Genomic DNA, 15419 nt, shown 5'->3' on the forward strand with positions numbered 1-15419 from the left:
TATTTGTTGAAATAATATATTGTAATACAGACTTGATTCTCATTCGACTGATGAATACAATGTGATCTAGATTACATCTAATCAATGTATAACATAAAATTAATCTTCAACTAAAAGGATCAATTACAAACAAACGTTATTACAAAACATCATACTTTAGACTTTTGAGTGGGTGGAAGGTCTGAGTGACAGCTGTTCAATTCTGGGAAATTGTGCCACTGTCTTTCTAAAATACTTTACAGCTAATGTCGGTCAAATTCTTGACTAAGTTAATGATGAGAGGCTTCTGTGAATATATGTCCTGAAGGAGGCTCTTCAATTAATTTTCCTGCGTAACGAGCACTTCTTATTTTTAATACATTAAGTATTTTTGTGGATAATAGTTATTTTACTTATTTTTTCTTTGAATACAGGACATTGATCTGGGCTGGTATGTCGATGGGGTAGCTGCTTTGTCCTTGTAGTAATTGGTGAATTAGCAAAAAACAAACAAAAAAAATTTAACAATACATTGATGATAATTTTAAACCTGAAAGAACTGAATTCTGTTTGCTTCTGCTGCTGCTCCCAGCTGAGGCTTTTGCTAGCTGCTGTTGTTAACACTGATAACAGTGCGTTATCATTAATGATGAGAAATCTTTCCCACAGACTAGTACAGGAGTACCTCAGGGTTCTGTTCTTGGTCCGCTCTTTTTTAGCTTATATGTTAATGACTTACCACAATCATATGTTGGAGCAGGTTTTCAGGTGTATGGGGATGATACAGTCATACATGTATCTGCGAAAACGTCTCTGGCAGCTTCCAGATAGCTGTTATGTCGTTTACAGTCCATCGCAGCATAGTTTGAAAAGTCACATCTCTCACTTAATATTAACAAAACGGTGCAAGTTTGCTTCTCTGCCAGTGTTCGCTCATCAACAGAAGCTAGTGTGTTAAATCTAAATATTAATGGACAAAATATCAAACAGGTCAGGTAAAATACCTCGGCCTCATATTAGATTCACAACTAAAATTCGAGAAGCATGTTAAGATGGTGAGCAGGGTTGCAAAAGCAAACTTCCGTACATTTAGACTTATCAGGGACTGTCTCCCATTTCACGCTGCAAACAGTTTTGTGCATGCTATGATTTTTTTCACATTTAAGTTACTGTGTAACCTCTTGGTCACAAGCGACATCTACAAAAATAAAGCCTCTTATGATGGTATATAATCCAGCCATTAAAATTTTGAACAGGAAATCAGTGAAAGCACATCATTGCCATGTTCTTCGGAAACTAAATATACTAAGTTTTGATTATTTCAATAATTCTGCCAATTTCAAACTCATCCAAAAATGCTTAAATAATCAGGCTCCCCAGGTGCTCAGTGAACTTATGGTTCCACTGAGAGCTTCTGGCTCAATAACACGTGGAGCAGCCAATGGGAATTGTAAGGTTCCCCTGTGTAAATCCACAGCTTTTTCTGTCCGTGGAATTAAAATTTGGAGTTCTTTATCTTCAGAACTTATACTGGATCCTGATCTCGATCACTTTAAACTCAAACTGAAGCAGTTTTTGAAGAGGAATCAGTGATGCAGTCATGAATAATTTCACTTCACTGAAGCTTCACTGAACTTTGGAGATAAATAAAAGATAAAGAGAAAATAAGTAAACAGTTACTCATAATGTCACCTGAAAGTAAAGATTGTCTTGTTGTCATAAACACCCACACACACACACTTTTGGACTTTCATGTTGGCTGTAGCGATACACAGCGTTTGGCCAGAGTGACTTTTCCTTAATCCCTACAACAGTGGTGACGAGTGCAGTAAGAGTTAGTAAGACTCATAGTAAGGACAGTCACACTTATGAGAAGAATCAGACTGAAAAATACAATAATTACAGAAGCATTTGGTCTCTGTTAATTCACACATGCAAAGAAATGCACAAACTCCACTGTGATTTTCAGACAAACTTTACTTGAAAAATCAAAACAAAAAGAAACTCAAATTAAACAAACAAAACCATGTTATCACAATACAACACAAAGGCAACTATATGAGTAGGCAACATGGTAACATGGTTACAGTCTGTTCATGTCCGATATGTCACCAGAAAACTGACATGAGAGTCTTTTACAGCGCTACTTTGAGTTCATGCTGACGCTTTCACTGACTCATGTTCACTCATAAAAATAAACATTGAAGTAGCTCGACAGAAGGATATGCTCTGTTTAAAGCTGGGGTTTATAAAAGACATGAAACATCAGCAAGTGTTTTCACTTACAGACCAGAATTATCAATCCAACCAGACTAGACTCCATTTTAACAGCTTATTTGAACATACTGGCAGTGTTAGAGAGCTTTATATCAGTTTACACTTTATACAAAACAAAGACACAGGTGGCTATTAACAAGACCTCATGTTCTCATCCCACGACTCGCACTCAGCACATTCAAACATGTAGCTACAAATGAACACACACACACATATCCTCTTTCACATGCACACACTCAACACTGGAGCAACGATCAGAAATGCTGTACAACTGGTAAGGCCAGAAGTTAAGTACAGTAGCATTGCTTCCCAAAAACTATAAGGGATAACATTAGAAAAATTTGGCAGTATGATGATTCTACCAGCAAAATATCCAACGTGTCTTCTTTCTCATTTGCAACAGAAAACAAAACACCACTTTACAGTGAACTAAACCATGCAGGGCTGTTGGAGGGAGGTAGAGGACATCAGAGAGAGAACATCAGACGAAAAGATAAAGTCAATCAAGATGTGATTAAACAAAGGGTCTACAGATAACGTGGCTTTGAAAACACAGACTAGCGGCCCGTCTTTGTCTGTACAACACAAAACAGGCATTACAACTGATTAAGTGTCATATTTGGAAGTTGGAATGTATTAGTATAGTGTTACATATCATTTAGTAAAACTTTTTTCATTCAACAATTCACTTTTGGAAACATCATATCATTGACAACACTCAGATAAACAGTTTGCAGCACCACACATTTACAAAATAGCAACTCATGCGAAAACACCTTTTGCCCTGTACGCTACGCATCAAATGTGTCGTACAGTAAATAACACCCCTTGCACTAAATTGCATTCATGAAAACAGGAAACTGAAAATGTCAATCTGTTGTGTTTTTGCTCTGTTGTGTGTGCAGCTGTGTGTCTTAAAGTGTGACTGTGGTTGAGGTTTAGCCCAGCGTTCCTCCAACAATGGAAGCAATGACGATTCCCAGAACCACACAGCATATAATAATCATAATTTTCTTCTGTAAGCGGTAACAAGAACAGTTTAACAGTCATCCATAGCAGCAAATGGGGGGCAAAGGAAAACATGTTAGAGATGTAAGTTGTATTTTATTTTAACACATTACAATTTGTATAATAATCAGAAAAAGAGCAGATGAACACAATGCAGGAGAGAGACTATTTGATTTGAATATATCTGATAATGTTGGAGTGTCACTGTGGTTTAGAGGCATTTCCACATGCTCTACTTTAAAAAATCATTAATCTTTGGCTCCTGCATTTTGTTCATAACACATTAAACACAACACAGTGTGTTCATACATGCCACAAACATGAATCATTATATTTAAAGCCACAATGTGTAGATAATGGAAATGCTAAAGTTTGGCGCCATCTAGTGGTAGCTAAGGATGCATGAAGCTACCTTCTGAAATAAGCAGACTACAGACTGAGCCAGTGTTTACTGAGGTCGTTTCAGTTTTCTGTAAAAATCCACACAGTGACTTTAAAGCAAAGTTAAATCATAAAATATGTCATTTAAGCACACATGCCTCAACATTCATAAACAGCCAATGTCCATCATTTAAACCCTGAGGAATTAGTCTCCAGTTCTTAAAGGAATAGTTTTGGACACACGCTTACTCATTTTCAGATAATAATTAGTTTAGAGGATTAATACCACTCTCATCTGCAGTACATAAGAAGCTGGTGAGCTTAACTTAGCATAAAAAATAGGAGGGAAAGTAGGGGAAACAGCAAGCCGGGCTCTGCCCACAGGCAACAAAGAACGTTTACAAGTACCTTGGCTAGGCTCCAGCCCTGAATATGACACGTGGTTACATATAATGGATAGATGGATGGTTTTATATTTGTAAAACTTTGCCAAAGCCTAGAAAAGTTCATTTTGTATGTGTGTGAAATCAGATGTCACTCATAACTCATGTTTATTTCCCATATGGTAAAAATATTCCTTGAATGCTTCAAAAAAGGAAACATTTATAGGAGCATTGGTGGCTTGGTGGATAGAGCAGGCGCCCCATGTACAAGTCTGTAGCTGCAACGGGCCGGGCTCGACTCCAGCCCGTGGCCCTTTGCTGCTCTCTCTCTCTCTCTGTCTCTATCTCCCCCTTCACACTTAGCTTTCCCATAAATTAAAGGCAAAAAAGCCAAAAAAAAAAATATCTTTAAAACAAAGAAAAAAGAAGGAAACATTTATATTTTTGAACCTTGATCATGGACTCAAAAACTTTTTTCAGGGTTCTCAATGTTGGACACATCTGTAAGTATATGAAGCTGACTGTTCATGAACTTTGCTGAGGTATATGCACTTTCGTTTTTCAATTCAACACATGCATTTTGATTAATATAACCACTTAGTATCTGCAGCTTTGTTTTTGTAAAAACATGCAAAGCTCCTCAGAAGACTGCAGAACATGCGCATGACAACAATATGTGAATCATGACACAAATGGACACAAGGCACACGTTAGCTCGTCAAAGTATTTGGCTGTTAGTTTAGAAAAATGTATGTATTAAAAAATATATGTAAAAGTAAATGTAAGATATTTGAGTGCACAGAACCATGTCGGACTGTCTTTAGGGTAGTAATGTAAGCCTTCTTCTTACTTCACACGCAGTTACTGACTGCACAATACAGAGCCCACTATACAGTACATTTTAACTGCCGAACATTAGACCCACAGGAGGAGGCATCACTTCCTGCCCTGTCAGCTCTTAGGGATTTCTTAGAGTCCTAACTGAGTCCAACTGCGAGGGAAATAATGAGGACGGTCAGACATGCTGCAATACAACCTCCTATCAGGATCACCTTCTGGATGGGGGAAATGGGAGGGGAAACAAGGAGGGCAGAGTGTCAGATAATGATTCAGTGGATGTAGAGGGAGAAAGAATGAGAAACAGAAGAAAAAGGAAGAAAGGAAGAAAAAGAAAGACATTTCTGAGGTGCACAGTCTTTGATTCTAAGTGGGGGACATAATTATGTTGAGTTGGTGTCATGTCATGAATGAAATTCCTCTACCTTTGAGTGCTATTGTAGATATTAACCAAGAGGTGGCAGAGGTGTTCCACTGTGGGGCAGGTTGTTAAATGAAGGAATGATGGTAACCCTGACCAGTTGTTCCCAGATGTTTTGGTCTGCCGTACCCCTGCAGCCCGGTCAGATGAGCTCAAGTGCCCCTTCATCGACACCACTTGCGGTGTTCCAAATATGTGGATGTTAATCTAACACTATTCACAATTTGATAGTTAAGGCTGGCACAAAACATAGTGATCCAGGAATTGTTGATGTTTCGGCTTTGGCTCTTTTTCCTCAACAGTCTCCATCAATTCTTAAATGAATTCAAGTGTTAATGACAGGGAGCATAGTATTTGCTCGCTGGTTTTGCTGGTATGGTCTGGTGTACGAGCTTAAACCAGTTTGATTTATGCAAACCAGCTGAACTGACATTTTGTCATTATGACATATTCTGGCAAATTAGGTAGCCTCCATCAGCAGCTTGCGCCAACAGCATCACTGTGCTAAATCCAACTTGTACTGCATGAGTAATGAGCAATATGACAATGTGATTAACATAATATTATGTTTATATGTTTATAAAAAGACTAATGGAGCCACTGGTGACTAACACAGAGCACAGAGACATGTTGGACTGCACAGACTGCACGGCACCATGAGGGAGTTAATATGTCAGTCGAGGCGGGAGAGGGGGAGGAGTGACACATGTTGTGTTTTTTACTAGAAAGTTCATGTGTATTTTGAGGTGATGAGAGGGGACATGGCAGAGAGTCCCTCTCGGAAAAAAAAACCCTGTGCATATATGGCAACATTTTGGATGTGAAGCCGATGAAAGAGGTGTCCTACCTAACCACAAGCTACATGGTGAACCACTGTGTCAGACACCCTGTTTCTATTTATTTCTGTTGCTCACTTTGAAAGTGCCATTATGGCTGAGGAATGGCTGATTCATATAATTAAATTGAGGAATTATCTACCCAGTACCTCTATGTGTCACTACAAAAACCAAAATAAGGTGGCAGCTGGCTGGAGGGAGATCGCCAAGGAGCTGAGATTTTCTTGTACGGTAAGGCTAATAACAAGCCAGGCTATTTGTTGTTGGCTATATTGTATGTCATCCCCAGTAAATATGATTGTAGAAACCAAGTGTTGCACACTCCATATGCATTTCTTTTATTTAGATGATGTTTCGGCCTTTGGGCCTTTTTCAAGATCAACAAGCAGAAGAAGGCCGAAAGGCCGAAACATCAAGTGGTTGTGATTGATGTGGTTATGTCTCCAGTCTGATCAGACGCCTGTACTACAAAGCCAGTTCAACTTACCCATGATATCTTCTCACTATCTGGCATGACTAACCCTAACACTGGCTGTCTGGATAACCGGTACTACAAAGCTGAGTATCAACTAGTTCAGTCAACTCTGGGTTCCCTATCCAGCCACAAGCATATACATGTGAAAGAGGCGGGGCTGTTAATTACGAGTGACATCATCAGAGCCATGAATGAAGTAGGCTGCTTCATATGATATGAGATGAAAGGGTACCGAAAGTGTCTGCGACTGCCAGACAGTGTAATGTCAATGGCGTGGGATGTAAATAATGCTCTGTAATTTTATAACAAAAAATGTGTAAACATTGAAAAAACAGATTTAAATTATGTGCAGGTATCACTGGGCTATTTGTAATATAAGTATAGAGTATTTTTTACTGTTCAGTTGGATGATAATGAAACTACTCTGAATATGTCACATAAAACACTTTAAAGTGATGCCAGACTGTTTCTGCTACTTAAGTAAAGGGTGGAAAAGTAGCCTTGTTAATGACTGATGAGGTCTGTCAGCAATCAGTGCAGACTGAAGTTAACTTTGCACAAGTTCAATCTGGCTAAGTCATGTGTTAAGTGTTGTAAACGATCTCCATGTTTATTAAAAGCTCTGTTTCAAAACCAGTGGAAATAGAGCCCTGGAACAATGAACTCATTCTACTGACCTATAATAATATATAGTATAGACTACTCTTTTTTACCTGAGACTCTGGAATTTTGTCCATGGATAATTTTATTTCAGTGATCTGACTGGTCACACGTCAGGGTGTTTACAGGCTGTGAGCCAATACCCTGAAGTTAACCTGCTCCAGAGCAGGGTAGCTGTTCTGCATAAATTGCTTTGGTGATTTATCCAGGTAAAAAGAGAACAAGCTTTGCAGTACTGAAAACCCAGAGTTAACCCTTAAGTTCTTGCCAACTAATTAATGTTGACAGAGAGTGCCAATGTTACACAATGCAACATGATAGTTGGACGCTCATTTGCTGTTGGGATACGATGTGGTTGTGTTCCATTCGGAAGCTGCTGCTGAGTCAAGTGTGACACCTAGTGGTAAAATTCACAATACCACTGCAGTCTAAAGGTGCCGTTTGGCTTAATGTCAAACCGGTTCAAAAGATTTTCACACGAGCCCAACCCTGGATATCACTCTCATGTACAGTCAATGAGAAGCTGGACCCAGGAGCTGAAGATACTAAAATCAAGTACAAAAACTTTAGTTTAAAAAACAACATTTTGTACAGTTTATGAATGTAGTAAGAGAACTGGATTTACATTTGTACTAGAACACGTTATTCAAGAATGTGCCATTACTATTAGTATCTAAATTGGCCTGTCTGACATTCTTATATTTCTTGAATTCTCGGCAGCAGGTAATGTTCAGGTGTTTTTTTGTTTGTTTTTTAGATAAATACTCTGGTAAACCTGAGTTATATACACACGTGGTTTGAAATCCCTGCTGTAGAACATGTCAAATACACTCACGACACACATGCTCCACATGCAGAGTACATGCACACATAAACCGACGACAGTTACACACTACAATATATATATATGTACAACATTAATGAAGTTCTCTATCACTTCATCATGCGATAGCATGCATGTGCACATGCATTGTTTTGCTGTACATGTGACTCACCCTCCGGGCTTTACTCTGGTATTTAACCGCCTTCTTAGTGTCTGATACTGCCCTCTCCACATAGTCTACTGAGTGCTCCACATTGTACTCTATGCGGTCTATCATTTCCCCCTAGGAGAGGTTAGTTACAGAGGAGGTATGGAAAACATGCAGACAAGAAGAAGAAAGTGGGAGCCAGATGTGAAGGCAGGAGGAGGGGTGGATACAGATGGAGAGGAGGTGAGAGGAAGGGGAGGAATAATGGGATGGGAAGCAGAAAAGGAGAAAGGAAAGAGGGAAAAAAAAGAGGACATAATGAGTCAGTTGGTAGAACGTGTGCATCTTGCATCTCACCCGTTTGCCAGTCTTTTTGAACTTTTTGCATTTTGGGATGTTCTCCTTTGTCTGCTCCACATATTCATGGGCGGCCAGCACACTTCGCTCAATGTTGTTCACCAGTGCACCCTGAATGAAAGACAAGAGACAATGTCATTTTAGTTGTGTTGGGAGCTCATATTTGACACCACATCAAGACTTTCACAGATGTGATTTAAAGGTCCAGTGTGTAGGGTTATACATTGGCATAAATGGAATATAAAATAATAAGTATGTTTTCTTTAGTGTATTCACCTGAAAATAAGAACCGTTGTCTTTTTGTTACCTTAGGATGAGCCATTTATATCTACATAGGGAGCGGAAGCTCATCCACAGAGTCCACCATGATGCTGCACCACAATGTTTCTACAGTAGCCCAGAAGTGACAAAGTAAACACTGACTCTTGATAGGGGTAGTCGCGTTTTTGCGTTGGCTACCATAGTTAGCGGCCCCTCCGTAATGATCCGAACACTTATTTTTCACTCCACTTTTTTTTAAGTTAAACTGCTTCATTCAGTGTTTAAATCATTGAGCCTGTTTGCTTTGTTGGTGGAAGAGACCTCTGTGGATAATTTGGCTCCCGGTAAAAGCCTCCAGCATCTTAAGTTATCAGAGAGAAAAATAGTCAGCACACATTAGCAGGTGCTGTGGTAGCAGCCGGTGAGCAGCCAAACAGCATCAGAGAAACACTGATATTTTTAGTAGATTCACATGAAACTGCTTTATCCAGTGTTTTTACTGGTTTTAAAGGGCCAGTGTGTAAAATGGGTGAGCTCAGCTGTTTATTTAGCCTAGCAATATCTCCGGACTATAGTAGCTGCAATGGACAACTTTGAACGCGATATTGAAGAGTTTCTTGTAGCGGACACAGACCCAGAGCCATACCTGTTTGAGCCGGAGCACACAGATGAGGAACTCCATGTGTTTGATGCTGAGTGGGCGAGAAGAGAGGCTGAATGCACAGAATGGGATTCAGTGCTACTGCTGCCATCATTGGGGAGATATATCATCAGGAGGAAAAGCGCCGCAGTGAGTGCATCACAAGGAGTGAAGTTACGTCTTCTTTTCCTCGCAGATGACGGTTCGGGTTCATTCTCTCCTGTTGCGTGGTAAGTGTGGTCCATTCGCAAACTTTATAACTAAAAAAACTTTTCACTACTCTCTATCGACGAACTACTAACACTCTCTGCTGTTTCCTCCTCCTCCTTCCTTCCTTCCGCTGTCTTCTTTGTTGGTTTATTTATACACGCGAAACGCGTTCTCTGGCTGGCTGGATTGTCAGCTCGGTCTGCCGTACATACATGGCGGCGCAAGATGGCGACCTCTCTAAAGCAAGGCCCTTGCTATATATATATATATAAAAGCATAATTATAAGGCTACGAAAACCAAACAAATTTTATTTTATAGCGATTATACACTTGTATAAACATATTAATGGGTAGAATATTCAGATTCAGATTCAGATTGACAATAAACCATGCCAAATATTACACACTGGCCCTTTAATCACCTGGTCAATCTGTTTTTGAGAGGAAGAGACCTCTGCGGATAATTCAACTCCCGGTAAAAACCTCCTGAACTATGAAAACTGAAGGAATCCTAACTGGAAGTTCATGCTTGCCACATGGGAGAAGTTACAGGTGGTTGTAATCTGAGGTCCTCTAGATGCCACTAAATCCTTCACACAGCTTCTTTAAGTAATTCTAATCTTATGCTTATTATATGAGCATCATAGAGTGTGTTGTATTGTGTGGGCTTTGAAAAAGATACCAAGTGCTCTTTTGTCTTCCTCTTTTCATATACCTATCCACACGCTCCTTCTTACTAACACTTTAGTTTATGAAAGCAGCAGACGTCATTACCATGTTTAAATCAGCATTTGTCAAGAAGCACATTTAGCACTGACCTAGGATTGTTAAATGATAAAGAACCAACACTCATACGGGTCTTCATGCACGGCAATAATGATTTAAGTATATAAATAAATTTTAAAAAAATAAGGAATCACAGGTGGATTACCTTTCTGTATTAGAAGGGGATCGCCGTTCTCTGTTCTCTAGAGCTCAGAGTCATTGTGGTGGTGACAGTGTGTGGGAAAGAAAGAGAAACAAGAGTGCAAAGCTGAGAAAATTACCAGACTCAAGTACAGTATAATCTTAAAAGTGGCACTCCGTTATTAAAAGAAGGGTTAGTCCATTGAATTATTTACATTTGGAGCATTTATAGGCGTGACAAGAGAATGAAAGAGTATGTGAACACAAATACACACAATACTACTCAATTATGAGACATTTCAACAATTATCATTCCCACACTACAATTATGCCCGCTATTGCATTGTGCTGCAATTCATATCACTTGCATGCAACAATTTACTTTCATATTTGTCATTCAGCATATTATCTTATGCATGTGCTCACATTTCCTTATGCGTAATTCAGACTGTATTTCCAATGAGGAAAACCAGTTCATCTCTGTGGGGGCTCATTCCACACACTAATGCAGCCTCATATACAGGAAGGCCTACAGATTTACCTAGCAAAGGTAGCTCTTACACATGAGCATAATGTATGCGTGTGGCTTTGAATTATATTGTTGTGTTCACTGCCCACTGCATGATGCAAGTTTCTCAGTGCAGTGTATACCAGTCTATACAGCATCTCTGTTCTCTCACTGAATTAAACTTCCAACAGGGACATGATACATTTCAGCAACTTACAAAGCCATAGCCCCTGTGCAAAGCAACACGTTAATGCAACGCTGTTCAGTTGCCAACTTTGAAGTCCTGGATGTCAGATTTTTCTTCCAGCTCATAAACACAGCATGATAATTACATTTTTAAAAATGGTCTAATGGCAGAAACCCCAAATAAAGATTACGACCAAACTCCAGTCAACTGATCTTTGCGCCAATAGTTATCCATGCCCCCAATTCTGTCTAAATTTACTGAGATATTTAACAAACAGACAACCAGATGGAGCAAAAAAAAAAACACACAACCTCCTTCCAAGTCTGTACTAATACACTCTACAACTCATATGTAAATTAAAAGATTGGCAGTTGCCGTCTGTCTAAAGTCAAGTTATTTTCATGACAGAGAGAAGCAGCAGCTGGTGCAGCACGATAGCTGGTTAATGATTTTACCACTGTGAGCACAGTGTGCTGCTGAACTTGAGCATTTGCCAGGGCACATTTTCAAACCACTGACAGGAAGAAATACTAAATCTACAAACTGGACTCTTCATTATAGCGTTCATGGTGGCAGATGGATTGCCAATTTATGACCGTATTTTCAGGTTTGTTTACACATGCATTTGGCACATCTGTAGGGGCTGAGAGAGGATCGATGTTTTCACCTGGCTCTCCACCAGCATGGCCATGTCCATGAACATGTCGTGAAGCTCTCTGATACTGTTTTCCAGCTTGATGATCTCATTGTGCCGCGTCTCGATCTCATTCATGGCTTGCTCGGTGATGTTGTCCATAATGATCTAACAGATGGAGAGGGTCAAGAGAGGAGTAGAATTAGATTAAAAGTATGCGTTGTGTGCATCTATGTTGTATCTATTTTGCATCTATTGCATCGCTTACCCCCGAGGTAAAGATAGCCGGGTTGTCGCTCTCCAACATGCTCTCCAGCTCCTCATTTGTTGTGTTTCTTCCAGCTAAAAGGGCAAACACACCCAGAGACATTTGCAACAGCAATCGTGTTTGTAGGTGTTAAAGAGATTTATCATGTGTGCGGATATTACAGTAAATCTAAGCCCAGGGTTTAAGAACTGTAGGTGCAATACTATCGGATTAAGAGATTCTCCAAACTACAGTGGATGAAGATCACATTAGGAAGGACTAATAAAATGCCCCCCTCCCTCCTCTTTCATGTCTGTCTGAGGATTAATTAAAACAAGAGCTGTGTGCCTCTCTTTTCCACATGCTCATTTTCTCTGTGTCCATCTGTCTCTCCTGAATATCCTGCATTTTAAACTCTTTATTCTTGCATCTCTCTGAACAGCAGTGGATGTGATGTAAAAATCCTGAGTGCCATAATTTAGTCTCTATCAGCATGGATCTGGATTACAAGCAGGATAAAGTGTGTTTGCGGATTATCAGTATTCAACCAGACAAATCAAATGTTCAGTTGAATTCAGCCTAAAATACAAAGCTCAGTTAGATTCCCACAACCACAAGCCTCGACACTTTTAACACTAGACACAGCTTCAGCCATATAAACACAGCCTTATCCCAACACTTACGTGCTTACAGTTCAAATATTACAGAGTGAACTCCAGTCTTTGGAAATTACCCATATTTTCTTTCCTAACTAAGGTCACATCTAGCTGACTGTCTGACATAGACTATATAAAACAATGTATATAGCTACTGTGTCATTGGTTTGTGGACTGCCGTTTTGAAGTCTGAAGTGGCCATTTTATTTTGGCTTTTTGGAGTCGGAAGTGACCATATTTTGAGGAAAGGGTGGAGCTGTGGAGAAATGAGTGGTGCATCTGACTCATAGACTGTAGCAGTGCCTCACAGACAGCCTGGCACTCAAGCAGCCCCACCTTTAAATATGCTTAAAGTTTAAGCCTTGATTAAGGGGCTGTCCACACCAACATGGGTATTTATAAAACCGTGACTCTTTGCTCAAGGTTTGGCCTTTCATCCACATGTAACCGCAGTTTTGGGCCCTGTAACTGGAGTTATTTGTAACCGGAGTCCAGGGTGAACTTTTTGGAAAGGTCCAGTGTCAGCAGTCATGTGTGAACAGGATAACCGGAGTCATTTTGTCTCGTCTCCATTGTATGACATCACAGTGTGCGACGTAAACAGAAAACAGCTGTGTTATTACTCGATCCAGTGTGTGCGAGAGACGATTTGAGGATGGACCTAAACAAAATACTGCTGCTATTTAGCAGCATATCAGCATTTTGTGGCTGTATCATACAACTAACGCTACTCAACCACATCCAGCAACAGAGGCGCAAGAGTGTGCTATTAAGGAGATTGCTCCTGCTGCATAATAGTACGCTTTAGGGTTGGGCAATATGTTAAAAATTTCCAACCGGCCACTGTCAGCCCATCAACCGGCGGTTGCCGATATATTCGGCAGTTGTGTGTGTGGCGGAGAAAAAAAAAAGAGGGGGAATGTTGCATTCATGTGATGTCGGAAAGAATCGAAAAATGACTTTCAGAATGGGATCATTCACATGAACGCCACCTCAAGTCAGAAAAACAGCTCGGCAACTCGGATCTCCCGATACAGCAAAAAAATGCAGCATGCTTTGTCCAACATGGCACGGAAATATCTGTGCATATCGGCAACAAGCACGCCATCAGAGAGGGTGTTTAGCACGGCTGGTAACATTGTTAACCATATGCGCACTTTGCTTAAGCCAGTTAAGGTTAACATGCTCGTTTTCCTCTCCAAAAACATGTAAAACACTGTGTTTTTGCGTTAAAGACAGCGCAAAGGGACTTTATTATTTTATGTAATTTTTGCACTTTATTTTTCCATTGTTCTTTGTTCAGCCTATATTTATTATTATTTGTATTTATTTATTCAAGCAATAAGCCTACGAGAGGCATTATTATAAAGACAGTGCAAAGGGAGTGGACATCATTATTTTATGTGATTGTGTGATTTTTGCACTTTATTTTTCCAATGTCCTTCATTTATATTTACTTATTTGTTATCACAGGCTACTGTTACTGTGTAACTTTTGTAGACCGACCAACTGTTTGCACAACTGCACATCTTTTTTGATGTAGTTCTCAAATATGGTTTATGAATTAACGTTATGGCCGGGTTTCACCGGCTGCAAACGTAAGCGTCACGTCAAGCGTCTTGTTTACCGTTTGCTGAGCCATGATAGTTAAAGCATTTTCCACCTAAGTTATTACGTATATTTGAGTTATCTACAAGTTTACTGTACCGTTTGTCATCTACTCGCTTTCAAATGTCCGCCACGGACATTTACACAATGTCACGGATAAACATGGGTAAATGCATGAAAAAAAATCATCACATATCACCTCTGATAATGGTTTATTCATTTAAAAACACACTGTGCTTGTTTAGCACACTATTTCATGTAGTTTTTATCTGCTGGAGGGTCGCGTAGGGGAGCGTAGTGCGACAAAAATAGAGCATCCTAAAATAGAGAGTTGTCAGACAGGGGTTGTCGCGCCGCTCCCATTGCTGGTGGAGCCGCTGTAATTGATTAACAGGGGGGCGAGCTGCTATGGGACTCGTGCTGCAGATGTGTCGCGCCGCTGATGTGTCTGGTGGACCCCGGCCGTAACTTTCAGCTCCGCCATCACTGACGTGTTTTGTGAAAGACTCGTCGGAAATCAGTGTGAAGCTGCCAGTTCCAATACGCACATACTTTGAATTGTGCTCTACATAGTAATTATGGACTATATGTACCGAGTTGAATTCTGTGGAGACAGACCATTAATTTAGCAAAATAAAATGACAAAAATCGCCCAAAAAAATCGCCAACAATGAAACCAACCGTGATAGACTCAGCCGATGGGCGATTGCTGATATATTCGTCCAATCGCAAGCCTAGTACGCTTGTTGTTGTTTTTACGGTCATGACGTTTTTTTACTGCCTTCTGATTGGCTACAATGGCCTTACAGTTAGGAGTTATATCGCCACCTACTGCTTTGGCATGTGTATTACATTGCTTGATAGTGGAATTTGCGCTCGTATGGACGCAGATTTTTTAAAAACTGGAGGCCAACAAAGTTCGGTTTTAAAAATACCCGTGCTCGTGTGGACTAGGCCTAAATGTTAGTGGTGAGTTA

General features: G+C 40.0%; 1 protein-coding gene across 3 annotated transcripts in view; it reads right to left on the bottom strand.

The window, feature by feature from the left end:
- Positions 1-1938: 1938 nt before the first annotated feature.
- LOC117259716 (syntaxin-1A-like) overlaps positions 1939-15419 on the bottom strand; it is a 96205-nt gene continuing 82724 nt past the window's right edge. The window contains exons 7-10 of one of the 3 annotated variants that reach the window (XM_033631352.2): positions 12200-12273; positions 11965-12099; positions 8253-8363; positions 1939-3272 (exon numbers count right to left, since the gene is read on the bottom strand). In XM_033631352.2, the coding sequence (XP_033487243.1) occupies positions 3195-3272; positions 8253-8363; positions 11965-12099; positions 12200-12273 (398 nt within the window). In that variant the 3' untranslated portion in view covers positions 1939-3194. Of the gene's footprint in view, positions 3273-4790; positions 5084-8252; positions 8697-11964; positions 12100-12199; positions 12274-15419 lie in introns of those variants that run through there. The other 2 variants (XM_033631353.2, XM_078167079.1) reach the window with 2 other exon arrangements.

This window comes from Epinephelus lanceolatus, chromosome 4 (assembly GCF_041903045.1).
Source record: "Epinephelus lanceolatus isolate andai-2023 chromosome 4, ASM4190304v1, whole genome shotgun sequence".
In the NCBI taxonomy this organism is placed as follows: Eukaryota; Metazoa; Chordata; class Actinopteri; order Perciformes; family Serranidae; genus Epinephelus; species Epinephelus lanceolatus.